Below are 19,684 nucleotides of genomic sequence, written 5' to 3'. Positions count from 1 at the left end.
GATCTGTATGTTGGTATATATCATTCTTTCCCATTAGCATCATGTATACAAAGTTGAACCTTGATTGAGGTTGACTATTTCGAACCGAGTCAGGAGTAAATCGAATGCTTTCAGCCTGTAGGTAGTGGGACTACGATTTTGCCCAGTCCCGGTACGCAAATTGAAGGCCTTGTAACAGGTATTAAATGTGTGGCTCAGCTCGATATATCAGTTCGTCGATCCAATCCAACTTTCTTCCATCTGAATTGTTTTTCGCGTTTTTCGCTGTGTGTATAATTCATCAAAATTCATTAATGTTTATATAATTCTACTCTAAAAACAAACCCATAAACCGAAGAGCAGAAAGATTAAACCAAATTAATACGAATTGTAGGTACTAAGACCAAAAATCAAGATTAACTATATAATATTTCAAGACAAAAGGTGACAAGACAATTATTATTTCCATTCCAAATTAGATTATGTATTATTCTGCTCGATTCTTATCTATCTATTCTAAACTCTTGTACCTCTAAACAAACGACACAATCTTGACCAACCCAACTGTAGTCAAGCGGATTGGGTTTCCTTCTCCTCGACATGTGCCGAACCATCTTTCCCACCTCCAAAGTGATGTCTGAGCGTTGGGTCAAAAGCGTTGACATCGGTAGTAGCGAATTTCCTAGCTGAAATACGTCTTTCAAACAATATATCAAGTTCGGCAAAAGTTCTTCCTGCAGGTTCGGGGACTCTGAAGTATGTGTAGACGAGGCAGAGTAAACAAGATCCACCCCAGAAGAAACCTGCGTAGTTCTATGTACAAATCAACAAATACGAGATATGTCAGCTACTTTCCTTTATCCCTAGTTAGAAGAGAGAAAGAAAGGAACAGATCTGACTTACGCCCCAGTTCCATGCTGTTGGATTGATCATATAAGGAGTCAAAACATTGTTGATAATAGCAACTACGTTGTATGCTGCTCTACCTAAGGCGACAGTCTTGATGGCTAGTCTCCTTGATGAGATCTCGCCTACTAAGGAATATGCGATGGTACTGAAATAAACGCACACCATGAACGAACGAAATGTCAGCGCCAACCCAATCAAGCATAGCTGAAGGTATCACTTACCCAACTGAAAGTTGATAGTTGACCGCCCAAACCAACATCATCGTTCCGGTAGCCAAACTAGCAGCATGTCTATGTTCGTCCGGCACCAGCCCAATAAAACCCATTACGAAGAGCGAAATGCTCAATCCGACTAAACCAAATAACAACAACTTCCTTCTACCCAGACCCAGAGCCATGAGGGCCCATGCACCGAAAGTTCCAGCCATGTTAATACCATATTGACCCATTGCGAAATCGTAGGCGATCGTGCCATCGAGACCAGCCTGTTTAAAGAAATAAGTCGAGTAATTACTGAACGTATTTCCTGAAAGGTTCTGAATCGCCCAAATCGCACAGACAATTTCAGTTCGACGAAGGTCAATGCCCTTGAAACAATCTAGGTAACTTGCACCGGAAGTGATTTCCTTCTCTAGTTCGGTTGTATGTCGAATCATATCGATTGTCTCATCTACATCAAAATCCGGATTTCGTTTGGCAGAAGTAAGACGAATAAGGGAACGTTTGGCATCTTCAATTCGGTTTTTACGGACAAGCCACCATGGTGATTCTGGGGCGAAAATCACTCCGACAAGGATGATCGGCGGCCAGACCCACTATATGAAGACAGTCAGCATAAAGTAAAGTACACAAGACAAGTCAAGTGGGACGTCTGATATGAGATGAATGATTGTTGATGACTTACCTGTACACCATAAGGGATTCTGTAGGCCCATTGATCATCTCTATCAAACATAGATCGAATGACACCAATACCGATCAACTGACCCCAGCCCCAGCAGAAATTCGCATAACAAGTTAGGTAACCTCGTAAGGGGATAGGGCAAACTTCAGAAGCATAGTTGATGGCGACTAAGGGGATATTCATTCTCATCAGTATTCACAGAATGGGTTGTACTGAATCTCGTTCACATTCGCAGTCACTTACTAGATTGGAATACACCCCAAGGGATACCAGCAAGTATTTCAGCAGCAAGGAGAGTTTGAATGTTCGGGGCGCAGAAGAAGATCGTGATGACTCCCATTAACCAAATGAGGCATACCATCAGGACTGGTCGATAGCCATATCGTTCGGTACATAGACCATTCACTGATCATACAAACTTCAGTTTTAGCCTGACTGAACCTCGAAAATGCGATCATGGTCAGAGGGTGAGAGTGCTGCACTTACATATCAGCCCTAAAATCTGACCACATTGAGCACCATTGGATAAACCAGATTGCCATCGCGCTGGAACTTGATAAGTCCCATCTGAACCTAGGACACCGTATTTTCTGTTGAATGGTTCGAAGGCATCTGCACACAACAAAATTAACATTGATCAGCCACTGTTAAATCAAAGAGGGGATATGTGATCATTACTCACAGAAATTTCCTACTAAGGACACGTCGTACCCTTCCATTGCGCAGCATGAGGAGATCAAGATAGACCATCCGATAGCTTTAGGATATAATTTGATACCCTCCAATAAGGTCATCTTATGTTCTTTCGCTATAACGCATAATCGTCTTATAAGCGTGATACCTTTCCAGACTGGATGACTGTGAAATGACGCGTCGAGCAACGAACGTACCAGTTGCAGAAGCGGCATTAGCAAACATGTTATTAACTTGTTTCTCCTCTATCGAGGGGACTTTGACATTTTCGTTCTCCCGAGTACCCTCATACTCGAGGGAATATACGTGAGATGCCATCTTGATGAAGTATCGTTCAACAGGAAACTCGCGTCGTTACAAGAATTTGGATGTCCGGCACAACTATATGCACAGTCTGTATATGGGTGGTATCGATTGGTTTCGTACTAGAGTACCGATGCTCGTTTGATTGTTTATATATTCGTGGGACTGTATACCACTCGGGATCGATTGTCTCAGAAAGCGTGAAGGACTCTTGGAAGGATCTAGAAAAGGCTGAAACGAAGACGCGTCCAGTCCCCTTAAGATGTGAGAAATCCTTTCGATCGGAGTAAGCAATCACCAGTCGAACTCGATGTAGATCAAATCACCTAAAGTGGATGGATGTATCGACCAAGCAGATGAATCGATATGAGTATGAGGTCAATCCTATAGTATATAACAAATCAGCAGAGTGTGGGTGAGTGAGTGAACGCAGGTAAGGTAGTGAAGTAAGTATACAGGCGGAACCCCGTCAGAGTAGTGAAAAGTTTCTTTCCCTGAATCGTCTTCTAGCCATCTCTTACCTGATTGGTTCTTCTATATCCCCATCGAATTTCATTGCTGGCCATCATAATTGCCTTTCATATCGTATCAATAATCATTCTCATCATCAAACAACGTCTCTGGAAGGCATTTGGAACCAAACAACGTCTTATAGGTAGATTAGATATGGTTCCCAGCGAAAAGTAGGGAATTTTGATGGAGATATAAAGAAAAGTACGACAACGAGATCCGATCGGACCCACCCAGAAAAATCATCCTTGGGTTTGATGCGTGAGTGTGGCACTGGGTCAGGGTAAAGGGGTCCGATATCGGAGTGTGTCCTCGGTTGATATATGATCAAGGTGATCTAGATTAGAGCAATTTTCCAATGCATAGCTGATGCTACATAATTGATGTGTAGTCCACTCGTCATAGCAGGTGTAACAAAGCAATAACCAAGAAAAATGTACAACGGCACCGAGTGACAAGCTGATAAGATAGCGCAGCTCATAAATTGTTCCACGATTATCATTCCATTTGCACCATATTTGCATTTGACTACTTGACTTTTTCCATCACTTGGCACTACTGACCGATGACATACCGAACAAATTGCAGTACCCACAAAATCGGTATAACATCGCACTCTCCCTAAATCAAATCACCATCATCTGATCTTCGACCGTAAGCGGTAGGTAAAGCAGGTTTGTTATCGAGAATCTTCTCAATCTCATCCAACACTTCTGGGGTGAGTTTGGGGTAGATGTCAAGAGCTTTGACATTCTCCTTGATTTGTTCGGGCTGCGGTAAGACAAAGGAGGTCAGCAATTCATGAAACAAAACAGATTGTCGGTAATGCGACATTTAGTGTCACTCACTTTGGTAGCACCAAGCTGTATCGGCAAATGAAGATTAGCGGCCTGGAATCATTCCCATTAGATCGAAAGTGCTAGTACTCACGATACAAGTAGATACACCCTTGTGCTTCAAGGTCCAAGCCAAAGCAAGACTAGTCATACTTCCACCCAATCGTTCAGCAACCGCCGTCAACTTCTTGACTTTTTCAATCTTAGCTTGACCCTCAGGTGAAGTAAGATGTTTGACGTTCTCATCCATCGCTCCGTTCAAATTGGAGTGGTATCTTGATCCTTCAGGGATACCGTTGTTGTATTTACCAGTTAAGAGACCGGAATCAAGTGGAGACCAGATGGTACTGAAAGCAGAACAAACAATCCACATCAGTCCTGTGAGTTCAATTCTGAAAAGAGGAAATGAAAACGTCAAGCAACGTGGACTTACCTTCCATAGTTCTCGTATCTCCACAAAGGCTCGTACTCCTGCTCGAATCTCTCCCGGTGGAACATCGAGTAATGAGGCTGCTCAGCGGCAGGTCCAACCATATTGAGTCTTCGAGCGATCTCGTGAGCTTGTTGGATTTGCACTAATCATCATATGTCAACATCTAGTTTTTTTGGCAATATCATCGGGATCGGGGAAGTCGACTCACTAGCAGACCATTCGGAAGTACCCCAGTAGAAAGTCTTTCCAGTATCGATAAGGTAATTAAAAGCTCGGACAGTTTCTTCCATAGGAGTGGTGACATCAGGTCTATGGGCAAATACGATATCGACGTAATCCAATTGAAGTCTCTTGAGGGAATCGTTGAGACCTTCGATGATATGTTTTCTGCTCAATCCTCTAGTATTGTGTTTTTCCTTTCTACCTACACCAAAGAAGATCTTGGTAGTAACAATGATATCACTTCTGTTCCATCCGAGTTCCTTGATAACTCGTCCCATCTGAGTCTCGGATTCACCTCCGGCGTAAGCTTCAGCGTTCTATCAGACCGTTCGAAATGAAAAGTCAGCCTTCACCATCAATTAATTATCTTGCTGTGTTACTGATGGAGCACTATGACAACATCAAACTCACATCAAACATGTTGATACCTGCATCAAAAGCAGTTTGCATCAATTCCTTGACGATGTCACCTTTTTGTTGGTATCCGACACTATATCGTCAAGAGCACTTCATTATCAGTCGATAATCCTTTCCTCGAAGCCTTGACAGGCGATAACTCACGTCAACCATCCTCCATATGAAAACACTGGTACTCGCTACATACCCATTCTTATCAGCCTAATCCTCACTGTCGGTCGTATGTGTGCAACTTACAAGACCGGTGTTTCCGAGGTTTCGGTACTATACGATATAGACCACCTTCGGTCAGCACAATCACCCTACTTGCACAATATAGGTGAAATATCAACTGACGAGCATGTTCTTGGGTTCGAAAGCTTGACCTGTCATAGTGATTGCGCTTGTACTGAGGTATCTAAGATTATTGAATTTGAGTGTTTTAGATGAAACGTTTACGAGTCCTCTTAAAGACATGAAATATTTACGATGCTGTATATCAGAAGGGAAAAGAAGAGATGAAGTAAATACAAAAGAAGAATATATTTATAGGTGTTCTTTGGTTAGTTGCAGTATTTTTGTCCTAGTGAGTCCTCTCATGTGATCCCCCATTGACTTACCAATCTCAAGTTCTCTATCTGGATTTGAATCAAGGATTCCAGGGATCGAGACTATAGCGTCGGCAAAACGTCACATTATCGATACGAGAATGATAAAGTGGAGGTGGAGGCGCTTGTTGGAACCGGTCAACTCCGGCCCGTCATTCAGCCAATTGGATCGAGAGTGTGCCTGGATCTGGTGCTGCATGTGTAGAACAATCGAGGATAGCCAGATAGATGTACAGTATGACAGATCACGAGAGTGCATGTCATTGAGGGCGAGAGTGGCACGTTGGGCTTGATCAGGTCACGACGAAAGACGAGTGACCATCCATGGACCCAGTTGACGCAGCGAAGACTCGCCGAAATAGTATATATACAACATGGCAAGTTACATTAGTCATATGAACGGTACATGACCTACTTCTTGCTCTTCTTCTTCCCGCTCGTATCCTCCGTCTGTTCATTCTGGAAATACCAGGATAATATCCCTACCATATCGCCTTTCTTGGTTTTACCGTTGAGCGAGATTTCTAGACCAGAATAATTGGGTTAGCGCAATAAGATCAGGAGAGCAGCACACACTCACTATGAAATTTCGCATAATCTCTAATTTCCTGAACTTTCGCCTATACAGTTCATCCACCTATCAGCTCGGAAATTCCATGTCGAGGAACCATCTCGTAGCTGACGAGTGAAACTGAATCTCTCACTCACCTTATCTAGTTTATCCAACTTCCATAACCCTCTCAAGTCCTTCAAGTCTGCCTCATCAATCACCTCCTCGGCAGCAGCTTTAGTAGTTCGCTTGGTGCCTCCCTTGAGAGACTCGACAGCTCTATCATCCTCCTCGATCGACTTATTGAACTCAGACATAAATTCTCCAGCGGCTTTGTGCATACCCCACCATTTGGGAAAGGTCTTATCGAGATCTTGACCTGCTGCTGATGAAGGATCGAAATCTTCTTCGAAAGCGAGAGATTGGAGTTGAGCATAATGGTAGGCGAGAGCTGCGAGAAAAGGGAGTCAGTGTGTCATATCATGTTTAGTGGAAGCGAATGACAGACTTACCAGGGTTAGGGTAGGCTTCTGATCTATAATGACCAGCTTTGATCCTCAATCGCTTGACGATATTAGACATGAGTTTAGCTTGACGATCGGAGGCTTATCACCAGAATGGAAGTCCTTAGTCCTGCGATGCATCGATGAATGACACTGCACTCACCCAGCAGATTCTCGATCATATTTTTGGGTGGTCTCCTGATATCATCCCTAAAAGGTAAAATGATCACATGGAACCCTGGCGGCTGGTCTTGTCCTCCATCTTTCGTGAAAGTCTCTTCTTGAGGGATTAATACGCAAAATTCAGGTTGTGTGTTGGTTCGGAATCTGCTTATTGCCAAGGCATGTTTATTGAACTTGATGCATGATTTGAGCAAGGCAGCAAATGTTCGAGTGGAGCCGGTATATTCCTGCAGAACAAGCAGATGGTCAGCCTTGAGTCTCAGAGAAACATCACATTGTGCAGACGCCATCGGGAAAGGGCTGCTTCATCTGTTCATTCACTCACATTCTCATTAGGGTAAATGAAGTATGAATGTTTCAGATTCTCTTCGAAAGCAAGGTGATCGGGACTTTGGAAACCGAGGATCTTGATCTCTGATGACAATGATGTGGACATATCAATTTCTCCTGCCTCGTGTGACCATTCCAGGTCCCGATCAGGACACTCACGAGGCTTGAGTCCCATTGACTTGAACTCTGCTACCTCATCATTGGTGAACTGCAACTACGTAATCACAATCGTGTATCAGTGCCACCACACATATATCAGACGGCCAGACACAGCACAGACTTACCCTAGTCCTAGCAACAACTTTCGGTTTCTCATCACCCGGCTGCAGTTTCTCCTTCCTCTGCATACCTCCAGTCTCAGATACCTCGGCATCTTCACCTTCATCTTCCTTTTGCCTTCTCTCTTTATCCAGCCTCAGGATTTCATCAGCTACCATCTGCTGTTCCACTTGATGTTCTGCACTTTCCCACCAATTGGGTTCTATGACGTTCTTCACGGTAGATTCATTACCAAATTGGAAGGCTTGTCCGATTTCGGTATCTTTGAGTACTGCCCCTGTTTCCTGTGATTCCAGCATCCATACATATAAGCTCTTTAACTCGCTGCTGATCGGTGGCATGAGATAGAGAGCTTACAGCAGAGGTGTATTCCGATTTTATCTGAACTTCCTCCACCGTCTGACCTCGCATTCTAACTAATTTAGGTTGACCTTTCCCTTGAGTGGAGACCATCGCATACCTGCAAACAATCATCCATTAGCGTTCAGCCTTTATTCCTTGATGGAGCAGAAGAGCAGACTCACCCACTTATACCTATCTCAATCTCGCCGTCTTTCCCTCCAAATTTAAGTGGTATACTAAACTGAACTCTCTTCGGTGCATGTCTGATCACCAAATCATTCATGACTTCTGCCAATTCCGCTAGACCATCCGCATCGGGTGGTGCATCCTCTTCAGGAGCATTCTCGTCCGGCTCGCGTTGCAAGATATCCTACATATCTCAAGTAGTCAGCTATGTGATGGATGGATCTATTACTGATCATATAGCTCACGTTCCAATACAAAGTAGGGTTGAATTTATGATCTGGTCTATCGACGAAAAATGTATTTATTGATATGCCGTATGACGAGAGGTCCTGTGTACAACACCCCAGAGCCGAATTAGGTATCAGCTATGATACATGATACGCACAAAAGAAGAGACGTGAACAGCTGATTGAGCAGTGACTCACGCCGTATACCGTCCTAGCAGGTTCTCTGTTCATCTTACTTCCAGGTGGATAATCGTTATCGGTCACAAGGAAAACACGCTTGTTTCCTGCCAGATTGGTTCCACTGAGAAAAACGATGTGTCAGATTTTTCTCGGTTCCCTCCCGGAGTCGCATCAGCCAACTTACGCATCTCTGAACAGGAAATTGCAAGTGACCAGTACATCCGCGATATTCATCTCTTCGCTCTTGTCACACGGTGGGAACGTTTCGCTGAACACTTCCGGTTCTTCTGTCTTGACATCCTCATCTTTGCCTTGAGCGTCATACTGATCTTTTGCCCTTTCCATGAGCTTGACTATTCGTTTGATCTCCTCTGCGTTAATTGTTCGGAGGTTTTGGTATACCTGTGTACCCGGTTTGTAAGATGCTTGGGAAGATGAAGGTATATTTCCGGGCTAAGAGGAGGCAACATAGTAAGCAGACGAATTGAATGGATGCTTAATCTCACAGCTTACGTCGATATTCCATAACAAGACTCCCACGCTATCCGCAGGACCAGTGATGACCTTACTCCTCTGGATCTTCACGACAGCCTCTAAAGCTTGATGTAAAGCGCTTTTACCTCTGACTAACTCGCCATCATCGTTGATCGTATCGGGAAAGGGTGTCTGCATGGATTTTGAGGCATCGATACAGAATAAAATGTGATCCCGAGACGCATAGGCGTACTGGCTCACACGAATCAGCAATCATACGCCAGATGATCGATTTGGAGTGATGCGACCTACCTCGGATGTATCTACTATATCATCTTCATCTGGTGCTTCGAGAGACTCCCAGGATGGCACATCCCTTGATCTGTCTCCGTAGTAAGACGACATCTTGTAACGCTACTGATTAGGCATATCTTTGAGAGCCAATGCATGACATATATCGCTGAACCGATGTTGTTGTTGACAAAGATGACAAGATGAGGTTGAATGGGAGCCCCGCACCCTGATAGATCAGGTCCAGTCAATCATCTCCGACACCCAACCACACCCACGCTGACGTGTCATTTCTTGATGTTCGCGCTTGATGGTAATCAACGTCATCCGGTTATCAGTAGACCTCTTGATGGGAGCGAGTCACCATCCACCATCCCCAGTCATGAGATTGTTTAATTGATTCATCCACCATCCTATCACTGCTAAATGGGACTACTCTCAAACACAAACCATCTTGCTTGAGATAACCCAACCCACATAATGTCCATGCCCCCACCCCCACCTCCCAACAAAGGTAAATCCCCTCAATTATCAGCCTCCGACCCTCCCTCCGCCAATACCAACACCAAGTCACCCTCGCTATCCCCTAGTAAAGCCAGATCACCACGTACCAAGCCTTTACAAATGACCGGTATAACTCCCCCTGCACCACCTACTAACACCGGCAAATCGGTCGATCCTGAAGTATTGGCGGATGCAGTATCGAAGTTGGACATGATACGCTCAGCGCCACCACCGATGTCCCAGGTGAATTCTCCCGCGGTCACCCCAGGTGCTAGTGGTCCTTCGTCACCTAGATTATTCGGTATACCCGGTGGAGCCAATGCGCCCACTGGACTGGAGAGAATGCCCAGTACAGATGGGAAATCCAGTGTACCTGGTACACCTCATTTTGGAGCTCAGACTGAGCTGTAAGTGACAATTCGACCATATGGGAATAAAGGAGGCATGATATAGCTAACACGTATGAATAACCGTAGACTCAAAACTCTAGATGAAAGTACGAGGATCCTCAGGCAGAGTTCAAAAGCTCCCTCACGAGCTCCTTCAGTCTCCGGTATTGGTACAGTCGGTGAGCCTAAGTCTTCGAAACTGTCTTGAGAACACGCAATGAGCTTAATTTCACACCTAGTCGAGAAACCTGATTACTCGGAGGCGAAGATTGTAGTGGCCATGGTTGGACTACCTGCTCGGGGAAAATCATATCTGAGTAACAAGCTGATGAGGTATTTGAGAGTGAGTGAGAAAATTCATGTATGTAGCCGAATACTTACATATACTCGGATGAATCGCAGTGGTTGGAATATAACGTCGACGTTTTTAACGTTGGTCAGCTGAGACGATCAAAAGCTAGATCAGCATTGCAAGCGTGAGCTTTATCCCTCAATGTATCAGTGTATGATTGCGCTCTGGATCGACAGCTAATCGGACCTGCTAATGCAATAGGGGCAAAGGGAAAGTGGATCATTCAGCCACATATTTCTCACACTCCAATGCGGAGGCCAGTAGGATTCGAGAGCAATTAGCGAACGAAACGCTAGAATCGCTTATATCGTGGTTGAAGAAGGAGGGCAATGTTGGTATTATGGATGCTACGAATAGTACCATCGAGAGGAGGTAAGACACTCCCCGCTGTCCCTTACATAGCAATCATCAACAATGCACCTGAAAGGCAGTACTGATCTTTGGGTATTACCCGCATAGGGAATGGATCCGTCATCGAGTAGCACAAGAACCCAACCTCCAATTAATGTTCCTCGAATCATTCTGCGACGATCCCGTAGTGATCGCTGCGAACGTCGCTCTCAAGGCTTCCTCCGGTGATCCAGATTACGCTGGGATGTCCCGAGAAGACGCCGTCAGGGATTTCAGGAAGAGAATCGAACAATATGAAAGTGTATATCAAACTATCACCGAACCAGATATCTCCTACTGTAGGATATTGAATGTTGGTCAAAGGGTTACGATCAATAGGATACAGAGTTATTTGCAATCTAGAGTCGCGTTTTATCTGATGAATCTGCATTTGAAACCTAGAAGTATCTATTTATCCAGAGTGAGTGATATCTTCACGATTTGGTTTATCACTTTAGAAAACTCTTGCTCCATATACTAGATCGATGTGTAATTGAGGGATTCATTGCTGATCTCTCACCATACACAGCACGGAGAATCAATGTACAACGTCGAAGGTAAAATCGGTGGTGATTCCGATCTATCTCCCCGAGGATGGGAATACGCACGTGCTTTACCTGCTTTAGTAAGGGATAATATAGGTGATGGACCATTGGAAGTTTGGACATCAACTTTACAGCGTACGCAGCAGACTGGTAGCTTCCTGCCCTTCGAGAAGAAGACTTGGAAATCACTAGATGAGCTGGATGCGGGTGTCTGTGACGGTATGACATATGAGGAGATTGAGGTGAGTCACTGCTTTAGGTTTTCACATTCACCTCGGTTTCTAAACATATGTGGTCAGCATGAGATGTCGTGTCACAACCTTCCAAAATGTACTGTATTTCCGATGTGCTGATTCGTATGACCGCGTTGCCCAGGAAAAATATCCTGAAGATTACGAATCCCGAGACGAAGACAAGTTCAACTATCGATACAGGGGTGGTGAATCCTATCGAGATGTGGTAGTAAGACTAGAACCTGTCATCATGGAATTGGAAAGACAAGAGAATATCTTGATCATTGCTCATCAAGCGATCTTGCGATGCTTGTATGCTTACTTCCATGGAAAGACCCAAGAGGAATTACCATATATCAAGGTGAGTACGATTCGAACTTCATATACTGCTATCCGCTCGTTTCTATAAGCCATACCAGATCCACGATGCACCTCCCACCTCCTGCCTGTTTCATACAGTTGCGAAGTCGGCTGACCTCGCTTCGACATACTACCTTTAGATACCGTTACATACCCTAATCAAAATCTCACCTCGTGCATATGGATGTCACGAAGAACGGTATCCTCTCCCCATCGCAGCAGTCGATACACACCGACCCAAACCTAAAGGTAAAAAAGGTAATACACCTTCTGCGACTACACCTGCCGCGGCTGAGAACGATAAGAAAGAACAACCTGGTCAAGATGGAAAGGATGAGCAAGACTTTAATGCCGATTCGAATGCGGCGAGGGATTATTTCGGGGACAAGGCGGGTAAAGCGATAGGAGTGAAAGCTGAAAGTGTATCGAAGATATTGGAGCAAAAGGTGAAAGAGGGGAGTATAAAACCTACTGCGATGAGTGGTTGAGGGGATAATCATGGATAGATATCATAAGGATGGGTTGAACGATTCTGTATGCATGGAGGACAGGAAGACGATTACCCTTATAGTACATGCATAGATGCAATCTGTCATACAATGGACCATGCATGCATGCATCGATTCAAAACTGTCAACAAATGATGCATATTTCATACCTCGGTGGGTGGTCAAAGAAGAGCAAAAAAATAATCGACAGCACAGGAAGAGGCCACCCTGCCACCCATACGGCACTCCCATAGGGGGAGTGAACCGTACCCTCAACCCTATCCCATATTTTGAGGGACCGGTACGACTTGTTGAAAGTCATTACCACATTTTCAAGTGGTCAGTACCGTTAGTACTGTTAGTATTATCAGTACATGCTGGTTAGTAGGCAGGGGGATTTCGATAGGTTTTACACAGCATGGTTATAAGACGTACTAACCTCAGCGCTAAAGCTTTCGGTGATATACCATACGATACCACGTTTACTTTCCCCCTTACCGAAAATATGAGTGAATTTTTTGACTAGGTGTATACATGGTTGGCGGATTGAAAGAGGAGATATAAAATAACGCCTCAGGTCGCTATAGAGGTATTTTGGTTCGGATGCAGGATGGAGTACGCATACCTACCTACCTATATACTTTGTCGCGCGGAGCACCATGAGACTTATTACTTTTTCTTCATTCCTTTTTCTGTGCCAAAGCAGATAGTCCTTGTATAAGGATCTCGGGATCTCGATGTCAGGAATTCTGTATATGAGCAAATCATTGACTGGTCTGCTATGTTGACATGAAAGAAGATAAACGAGAGAAGGAGCCTCCTCGCCTCATCTCTGGGTGGTGGTTGACCTCCACCTCGTACTGTAACTTCCCATTCGGAGTAACCTGGTATCTCCGTCAAATGCAGTAAAAGTAAGAAAACGAAATTTAGTTCCGTCCTTTCTTTGCTTTGCCCTCGATGTTGTTCAAGTAGATGGACGATCTATGATTAGGAATGGACTTGGATATTCCTACTTTACATTTGGACATTGCAGTACAAACTCATCACCGACTCACAGCTCCTCACACATAGATATCACAAAGTATTCTAGGACCAGAGTGGAAATAGGAAGAGAGAGAGGCTTAAAAACAAGTAACGATGTTCGGAGCATTCAGACAGAGTTCGATATTATCGGGAGGACTGTTATGGTAAGCTCCCATTCAATCCTTTCTCCATCCGGATGAATGGGATGTGATTGGCATATTTGTACTCAAATTGATTACCTTGATATCAGGAAAACACCGTGGCGACTCTCACCTACGCGAAAAGCAAATCAGCGCAAGAGGTTGAAGCAGGTAGATTCGGTGATTTCGGCTGTAGCTCAGTCGGGAGTTACGACGAGAAGCTTGGAAAAGGCTTTGGCGTTGCCTATGGAGAGTGAGATGAACCCTCGAGGTGAGTACATGGTGCTGAATGAGTGAACAGATTGAAAGTAGAAGTCATCGTGAGATTGACGTCGGCCGAGAGGTGGAAAGCGAGAAAACGTTGGGACTAAACATTCGAAATTTTTGTGGATACCAATATCTAATCACATCGTGTGCTGATTTCCACTACGTGTCAAACAGACAAATACACGACATTCTCAAAACATCATAGGGGTTATAGGAAATCACAACATAAAGTACCTAAGTGGACGAGGGTGAGTTGAGTATTCTCCATCATTCCTACTCTAAAAACCATCATTCCCGTCATGAGATTTGACCTTCGCCATCATCACCATCAGCTCCTTTTTTATGATGGCTACCGCATCAATCTGCCAGCTGTCAATCAGAACAATGCTGACTTGCTAGGTAATTTGCCTTTGCCAGTTGACCCTACGTGAAAATCCAAAAGGTTTCTAGATTGTTACATATATATCCATATCATTGCATGTACATTATTCATCCCTCATCCAATTCAGATTCTATGATACAATCAACTCCCATTACTTACCGACATCATGAGCCGAGATATAGGACTGAAACAAGCATTATTTCAAATACAAAGTCCCTTTGGGAAAACCAGATAAGGACGAGACTATGGAATATGGGTAGGATGATTTTCGAAGTGATATTACCATCAAAATACAGGAAAAGCTAATTGTAAGATCTACTTAATTCTCTCTTTTTTTCTTTCATTCAGACCAGAAAGTGAAGGAAGTGATACCCACACATCATATACAGATACGTTCGAGGAATAAAACCAAAATGATCACCTCATCCCTGCCCAAGGGAACATGCCTCCTCCACCACCATACCAACTATTGCCGAAATTGTATGGCATGGGCGTACCAGTATGTTGAGGAGCCGGCGCAGGACTGAACGCTCTTGAAGTCCCATTGACATGCATCCCATTCCACTGCGGGAACATCATGCCTCCTGGTCCTGGGGTAGGCTGGCTGTAAGGTGACGGTGACATTGCAGATTGAGGATGAGAATGGGGGATATCGGAGTAAGCTGGTAATCCATAGGAATAATCGTTGGGCACGTTCATATTCATGTTTACCGGGAATACAGTCTGCGTGCCATTGGGCGTACTGATTGGGTAGACGGGTGTGGGACCCATGTTGGGTTGAGGGTAAGGTGCTGGCGAGGAATAATCGTATCCTTGTGGATTTGGTGGTAAGGAGAACGAAGATCGGGAGTTGGATCTTCGTGATCGAACGTTCTCGGAGTAAGAGGGTACATCAGATGGACGTGATTGTGATCTTCGATGTCTTCCATGTTCCCGTTCATTCTCCTGGGGTGGAGTGGGGAGCTGAGATGACATGATGCTATGATTCTCACCAGCTCGTGGTCGCTAACGAACAATTATATCAGTTTCATCGCTAGCTCTGATCACTCAGGAACGTATTGTACTCACCTCATCAACAGATCTCACAACCCAAGCAGTAAGACACTGCATCAAAGATGGATCTCTAGCTTGACGGTGGATAACTGGACTGACGGTACATCGGGACCAGTTGGAATTCTGCCATCGAGATGGTCAATTTGAGATCTGTCAAAAGCACGAATTCTTCGGGAGACTCACAAATTGGCCAAAAACCCAATACTTCAAATTTGTCACCGCGAAGAAATGACATTGGTTTTGTATACAATCGTCATATACCTACACGCACGACATATCATTGGTCATCGCCTGTTATCAGGTTTTTCCACTGAAAATGAACTTACCTGAGCTTGTAGCAAATTTGCCTGACCAACTTCACCCACACATGTATCTCCATAAAATCCCCACCAACCCTCACCATTCTTACCTCTGGCGAACTCTTTCATAACGCTCGAGTCGACGACAGAAGGAGGTCTGATCTCCAATATCATCGCTCGATCAATATCGTTGTTCTTATTTACCAAGACCATGGTACCGAAGCCTTCCCACAGGAAATGATTCTTACCCCTGGTCATAGGCGGTGAGGAGGAATGAGGGAGATGTGGTGGTCTAGGTGATGGAATTAGATGGAATGTAAAGGTCGAAGAGGAGTATCGCAACATGTGTAAGGTGGATACGGCGGTTTGTAAGAGCTGTTCGAGTGCGGTGTCAGCTCAAAGTTCCTCTGGTCAGAGCGGCGGGGATAGCTCACTGTTCCGGTCACCCAGCTGAGTAAACCATAATCTTCAGCTTGGTTTATCGTTTCGTCAAAGAATTCGAGCGTATCGAACCCTTCAGCTGGTAGAGCGAATATTCTACACAGGGAGGACGTATCAGCTTACGCGACGGCTATGCATGGAATAGCTAATACAGTACTCACTGAGTGCCCCATCGATTAGCCATATCAATAGGATAGTTCGGTACGTTCTCATCAAGCCCTATATGGTGAAACATTATCAGCGACCTCTTGCAGATAGAAATTATAGTACTTCTTGTCCGACAGCTCACAATCAAGTATCCCTTTCTCCCACCGACTCTGCATTTCCCAACTTCCCAACATCCTCCCTTGGATTCTGGCCTCTTCAGCCAGCTCCAGTCGTCTATGCCATTCCCAGCTCATCTCGTCAAAACCTAGCGATCGCTTACCTCCCCACAATCCCAGACCTCTCTTTTGAGAAGCAGGAGTAAGTGGCCATCTGTCCCAGGACTGAACCTCGGCATGTCGAAGGTACGAATGCAAGTCGTCCGCAGGTGTGATCAAGTGTCTTCTGGATGCCCTCGACGGTGCAATATTGGTAGATCTGGTGCCGGTGCCCACACCGCTGTTAAGTAGTGAGGAGTTGCTGTCGACTATATCATGTCGTGAACTAGAGGCCGTGTTGTAATTTGGACCTAGGGAAAGTGATGAAAAGAGTGAGCGGATTCCGTTTTCATTGCCATTATTTCTGGATACACTTCGAGAAGTAGGCGTGACTGATGAAGAGGCTCCTAACAGAGGATTGCCATTATGATTGTGCTCAAAAGGTGTAGGAGTAGGTTGATGAGATGATCTCTTTTGGATTTTCTTTCCAGCCGGAGCCGTAACTTTGGATAACGAGTTGACGAGAGGTGCGACGTAAGACATTGGTCTACTAGGTAATGGTTTTTCTCTTTTGGTCGATGATGACTGTACATTTTGGTTCAAATCGACTGTAGAAATCAATCTCGATGTACTTCTCAAAGCGGGTTTCAGCATTCCAGCATTGAACGTTCGGTGTCTAGGTTTCTTCCTCCCTAAGCCAATAACCTCGATGGCCTCTCCTGCAGGTCCGATTCCCACGTTACTCCCAAATGAAGGTTCCCATTTACTCCCCATCGTACCATCCGAATCGGAATCGGAATCATATGTCCTTCCTGACCTATTGGATCTATTTGATCGATTGGATCTTCTTGATCTGGTAGAATCGAATGATACTCTAGATCTTATCGATCGATCACTTTCCACCCTACGCACACTCGATGCCCTCCTTGAAGACGTGTATGGTGTAGGTGGTCTACGATGCTTTGAAGGGGGGTTCATAGCTCTTTCAGCTCTGAAAGCTTCCTTGGCAGCTTCCGGTGTAGGATACAGTACTTCCCTCGAAGATAGCTTACGAACACGATTGTGCCGTTCTTCTCTACTTTCTGGAGGTGGTTCTTTCGAGATGGGTTTTGGTGTTCTGATATCCCTTCCTTTGGTTGTCGAGGGTTTGATTTCGTTTTTCTGGTGTTGTTGCTGACCATATGGGTGTAGCTCCCTTTGGCGTGGCGTAGGCGTTTTAGTGTCTCTTGACAGAGTGGGAGAAGATTGGTGGTGAGTGTGTGATTGGGCGATATGAGGGTTGTGTTGTGATATAGGATGATTACGTAGAGTATCTAACGATTCCTTCCTCTTTCTCTGTGGTAAAGTATACAATCTTTCTGGTACCATGAGGTGATCGGTCGAAGGTGTTCTGCCGTGGCCTGTGATCAATGGTCGATTAGAAGCTATACTAGAAGATCTGGTATGTCTTGAGCCTGGATTTTGGTCGTGTTTCTGTTTGACTGACTCGGTCCCTTCCTGATGGGTCATCATCTCTACCTCAGGTGGTGACTATGCGGATGAAGGTGATCGATATCAAGATGATCTCTCGAAGAATGATCGAACGATCTTCTAGGTGGATCAGGTTTTCTTTCTTGAGTGGGATCGGAGAGATAATGTTGTTGTCGTTGAGCTGAAGTACTAGCTGCTCGTCTGTGACTCGGTCTGACGTATCTTCTCCTCTGTTCTTCGGCTGAAGAGCTGCTTGTACCTTCTTCTTCAAATACAGCTTGATGGTTGTGATATTGATGTTCAGGCATACGACGAGAGGTACTCACAGATCTATGATATCTAGGTCTATAGTGGTTTTGAGGTTCAGGAGTCAACGCTCTTCTAGAATCTACCCTTGGTGAATGGCCAGCTATCACTTTCTCTTCCAATGAGTATCTCCTATCTCGATGATGGTGGGGATACTGTTCGTTTGAGTATCTTCGATCGGTTCTCCAACTATGTCTTGGAGCAGGACGTTCCGCCTGAGGACCAATGTAGCTTCCTTGTTGAGAGTGAGAGGGATATCGGGGTATTTGAGATGGCGAGGCGTACCCTTGAGGTTGAGGGGGGTAGGTAGGAACCTGAATGGGCTGAACGAAAGTCTGAGAGACGGCAGATGGGTATGGAATGAGTGGCGGTTGGATGGGTGCCGGTTGAACGATTATAGGACCTGGTGCTGGACCGATCGGCGTACGATAAAGTACGGGAGGTGGAAGGACTATCAGGTCTGTCAGCCCTGATATGAAAACTCAGCGGAACACTCTGGCTAGTAAGATGAGGTGTGGACTTACGAGTTCTTTTTTCGTTTCCTTGACCTGAAGAGGCGAGAAGGGAAGTCTCAAGGACCTTTTTGTCTTGTGAGGGGAACCACTCCCTGTATGATAATTATGAGGGGGAAGTGATGAAACCCAATGGAAAGAAAGTGATGACAAAGAAAAGAAATGCACGATCAAAATTGGAGCAGTATCAAATGACTCAAATGGTCAGGATAGTCCAATACACTGTAGGAACAATCTAAAACGCCGTGAATCCGGTCCACACATCTATATATGACACGACCTATCCACGCCCAACCCCCTAACTTATCCTTATCCTCATCCAAGCGAGGTCGAGATGAGATGAATGAGATTTCAGGTGAGATATTCAGACTCACCTCTTGGACCCCAAGGATATATTCTACTTCTATCACAACAGCAATCGCAGATTGGACCACAACATGGATCGTCACAACAGCAATCTGCAGAGTTGTGCTATTATTCAACAATCAGTATGATATAGATAGAGTGGAATAAAGAGTGATCTAGAATAAATAGGGTAAAGAAGTGTGTGTGTATGGGATGAATTGGGAGTGAAGTGTGACGTACAGTGGAGTAACAAACTCCCATTTGATCGATGGATTTTTGGGGTTATCGATGTTAAAATCAATAGATGTTCATAAAGCAACTTTGTTTATTTCTCAAGAAGACGGTAGACGGTACTCTTCTGAATGATGATGGCTGCGATATTGATGTCCAATGTTCGTGTTTATATCGATTGTAGATATGTCACTCAACCTTGATCTTCTGGACCCCGCTCAGCTCGGGCTCATACATGAATATGATCATAGAAAT

The 19,684-nt window shown here is 44.7% G+C and overlaps 7 protein-coding genes across 7 annotated transcripts; 2 read left to right on the top strand and 5 right to left on the bottom strand.

Moving 5' to 3' along the window:
- Positions 1–549: 549 nt before the first annotated feature.
- I203_103457 (uncharacterized protein) lies at positions 550–2,802 on the bottom strand (the record flags this gene model as incomplete). Its single annotated transcript, XM_019149429.1, has 8 exons — positions 550–792; positions 883–1,033; positions 1,110–1,702; positions 1,792–1,958; positions 2,035–2,196; positions 2,278–2,403; positions 2,474–2,599; positions 2,682–2,802. The coding sequence occupies 8 exons, from the start codon at positions 2,800–2,802 to the stop codon at positions 550–552; spliced, it is 1,689 nt and encodes a 562-aa protein (XP_019001454.1).
- Positions 2,803–3,918: 1,116 nt separating this feature from the next.
- I203_103456 (uncharacterized protein) lies at positions 3,919–5,577 on the bottom strand (the record flags this gene model as incomplete). The annotated part of the gene is made up of 9 exons (XM_019149428.1): positions 3,919–4,068; positions 4,146–4,160; positions 4,228–4,480; positions 4,567–4,708; positions 4,775–5,105; positions 5,200–5,278; positions 5,350–5,384; positions 5,443–5,469; positions 5,542–5,577. 9 exons carry the CDS (start codon positions 5,575–5,577, stop codon positions 3,919–3,921), a joined length of 1,068 nt encoding a protein of 355 aa, XP_019001453.1.
- A 626-nt stretch (positions 5,578–6,203) lies between these two features.
- I203_103455 (uncharacterized protein) lies at positions 6,204–9,451 on the bottom strand (the record flags this gene model as incomplete). The annotated part of the gene is made up of 15 exons (XM_019149427.1): positions 6,204–6,316; positions 6,373–6,412; positions 6,501–6,793; positions 6,855–6,947; positions 7,009–7,255; positions 7,354–7,442; positions 7,518–7,572; positions 7,643–7,921; positions 7,995–8,097; positions 8,162–8,349; positions 8,411–8,494; positions 8,591–8,693; positions 8,757–9,025; positions 9,086–9,298; positions 9,359–9,451. The coding sequence occupies 15 exons, from the start codon at positions 9,449–9,451 to the stop codon at positions 6,204–6,206; spliced, it is 2,262 nt and encodes a 753-aa protein (XP_019001452.1).
- Positions 9,452–9,817: 366 nt separating this feature from the next.
- On the top strand, positions 9,818–12,598 carry I203_103454 (uncharacterized protein; the record flags this gene model as incomplete). Its single annotated transcript, XM_019149426.1, has 9 exons — positions 9,818–10,248; positions 10,318–10,409; positions 10,470–10,573; positions 10,633–10,706; positions 10,784–10,954; positions 11,042–11,393; positions 11,502–11,759; positions 11,893–12,111; positions 12,251–12,598. 9 exons carry the CDS (start codon positions 9,818–9,820, stop codon positions 12,596–12,598), a joined length of 2,049 nt encoding a protein of 682 aa, XP_019001451.1.
- A 1,137-nt stretch (positions 12,599–13,735) lies between these two features.
- Positions 13,736–14,478, top strand: I203_103453 (mitochondrial 54S ribosomal protein mL60; the record flags this gene model as incomplete). The annotated part of the gene is made up of 4 exons (XM_019149425.2): positions 13,736–13,785; positions 13,872–14,032; positions 14,203–14,276; positions 14,446–14,478. The coding sequence occupies 4 exons, from the start codon at positions 13,736–13,738 to the stop codon at positions 14,476–14,478; spliced, it is 318 nt and encodes a 105-aa protein (XP_019001450.2).
- A 349-nt stretch (positions 14,479–14,827) lies between these two features.
- On the bottom strand, positions 14,828–17,933 carry I203_103452 (uncharacterized protein; the record flags this gene model as incomplete). Its single annotated transcript, XM_019149424.2, has 7 exons — positions 14,828–15,415; positions 15,479–15,586; positions 15,647–15,724; positions 15,790–16,137; positions 16,197–16,299; positions 16,365–16,422; positions 16,493–17,933. The coding sequence occupies 7 exons, from the start codon at positions 17,931–17,933 to the stop codon at positions 14,828–14,830; spliced, it is 2,724 nt and encodes a 907-aa protein (XP_019001449.2).
- A 146-nt stretch (positions 17,934–18,079) lies between these two features.
- I203_103451 (uncharacterized protein) lies at positions 18,080–19,459 on the bottom strand (the record flags this gene model as incomplete). The annotated part of the gene is made up of 4 exons (XM_019149423.1): positions 18,080–18,801; positions 18,866–18,948; positions 19,157–19,311; positions 19,439–19,459. The coding sequence occupies 4 exons, from the start codon at positions 19,457–19,459 to the stop codon at positions 18,080–18,082; spliced, it is 981 nt and encodes a 326-aa protein (XP_019001448.1).
- Positions 19,460–19,684: the final 225 nt, after the last annotated feature.

The sequence above is a fragment of the Kwoniella mangroviensis genome, assembly GCF_000507465.2.
Source record: "Kwoniella mangroviensis CBS 8507 chromosome 1 map unlocalized Ctg01, whole genome shotgun sequence".
Taxonomy (NCBI): domain Eukaryota; kingdom Fungi; phylum Basidiomycota; class Tremellomycetes; order Tremellales; family Cryptococcaceae; genus Kwoniella; species Kwoniella mangrovensis.
This window is presented reverse-complemented; position numbering and strand designations above follow the sequence as displayed.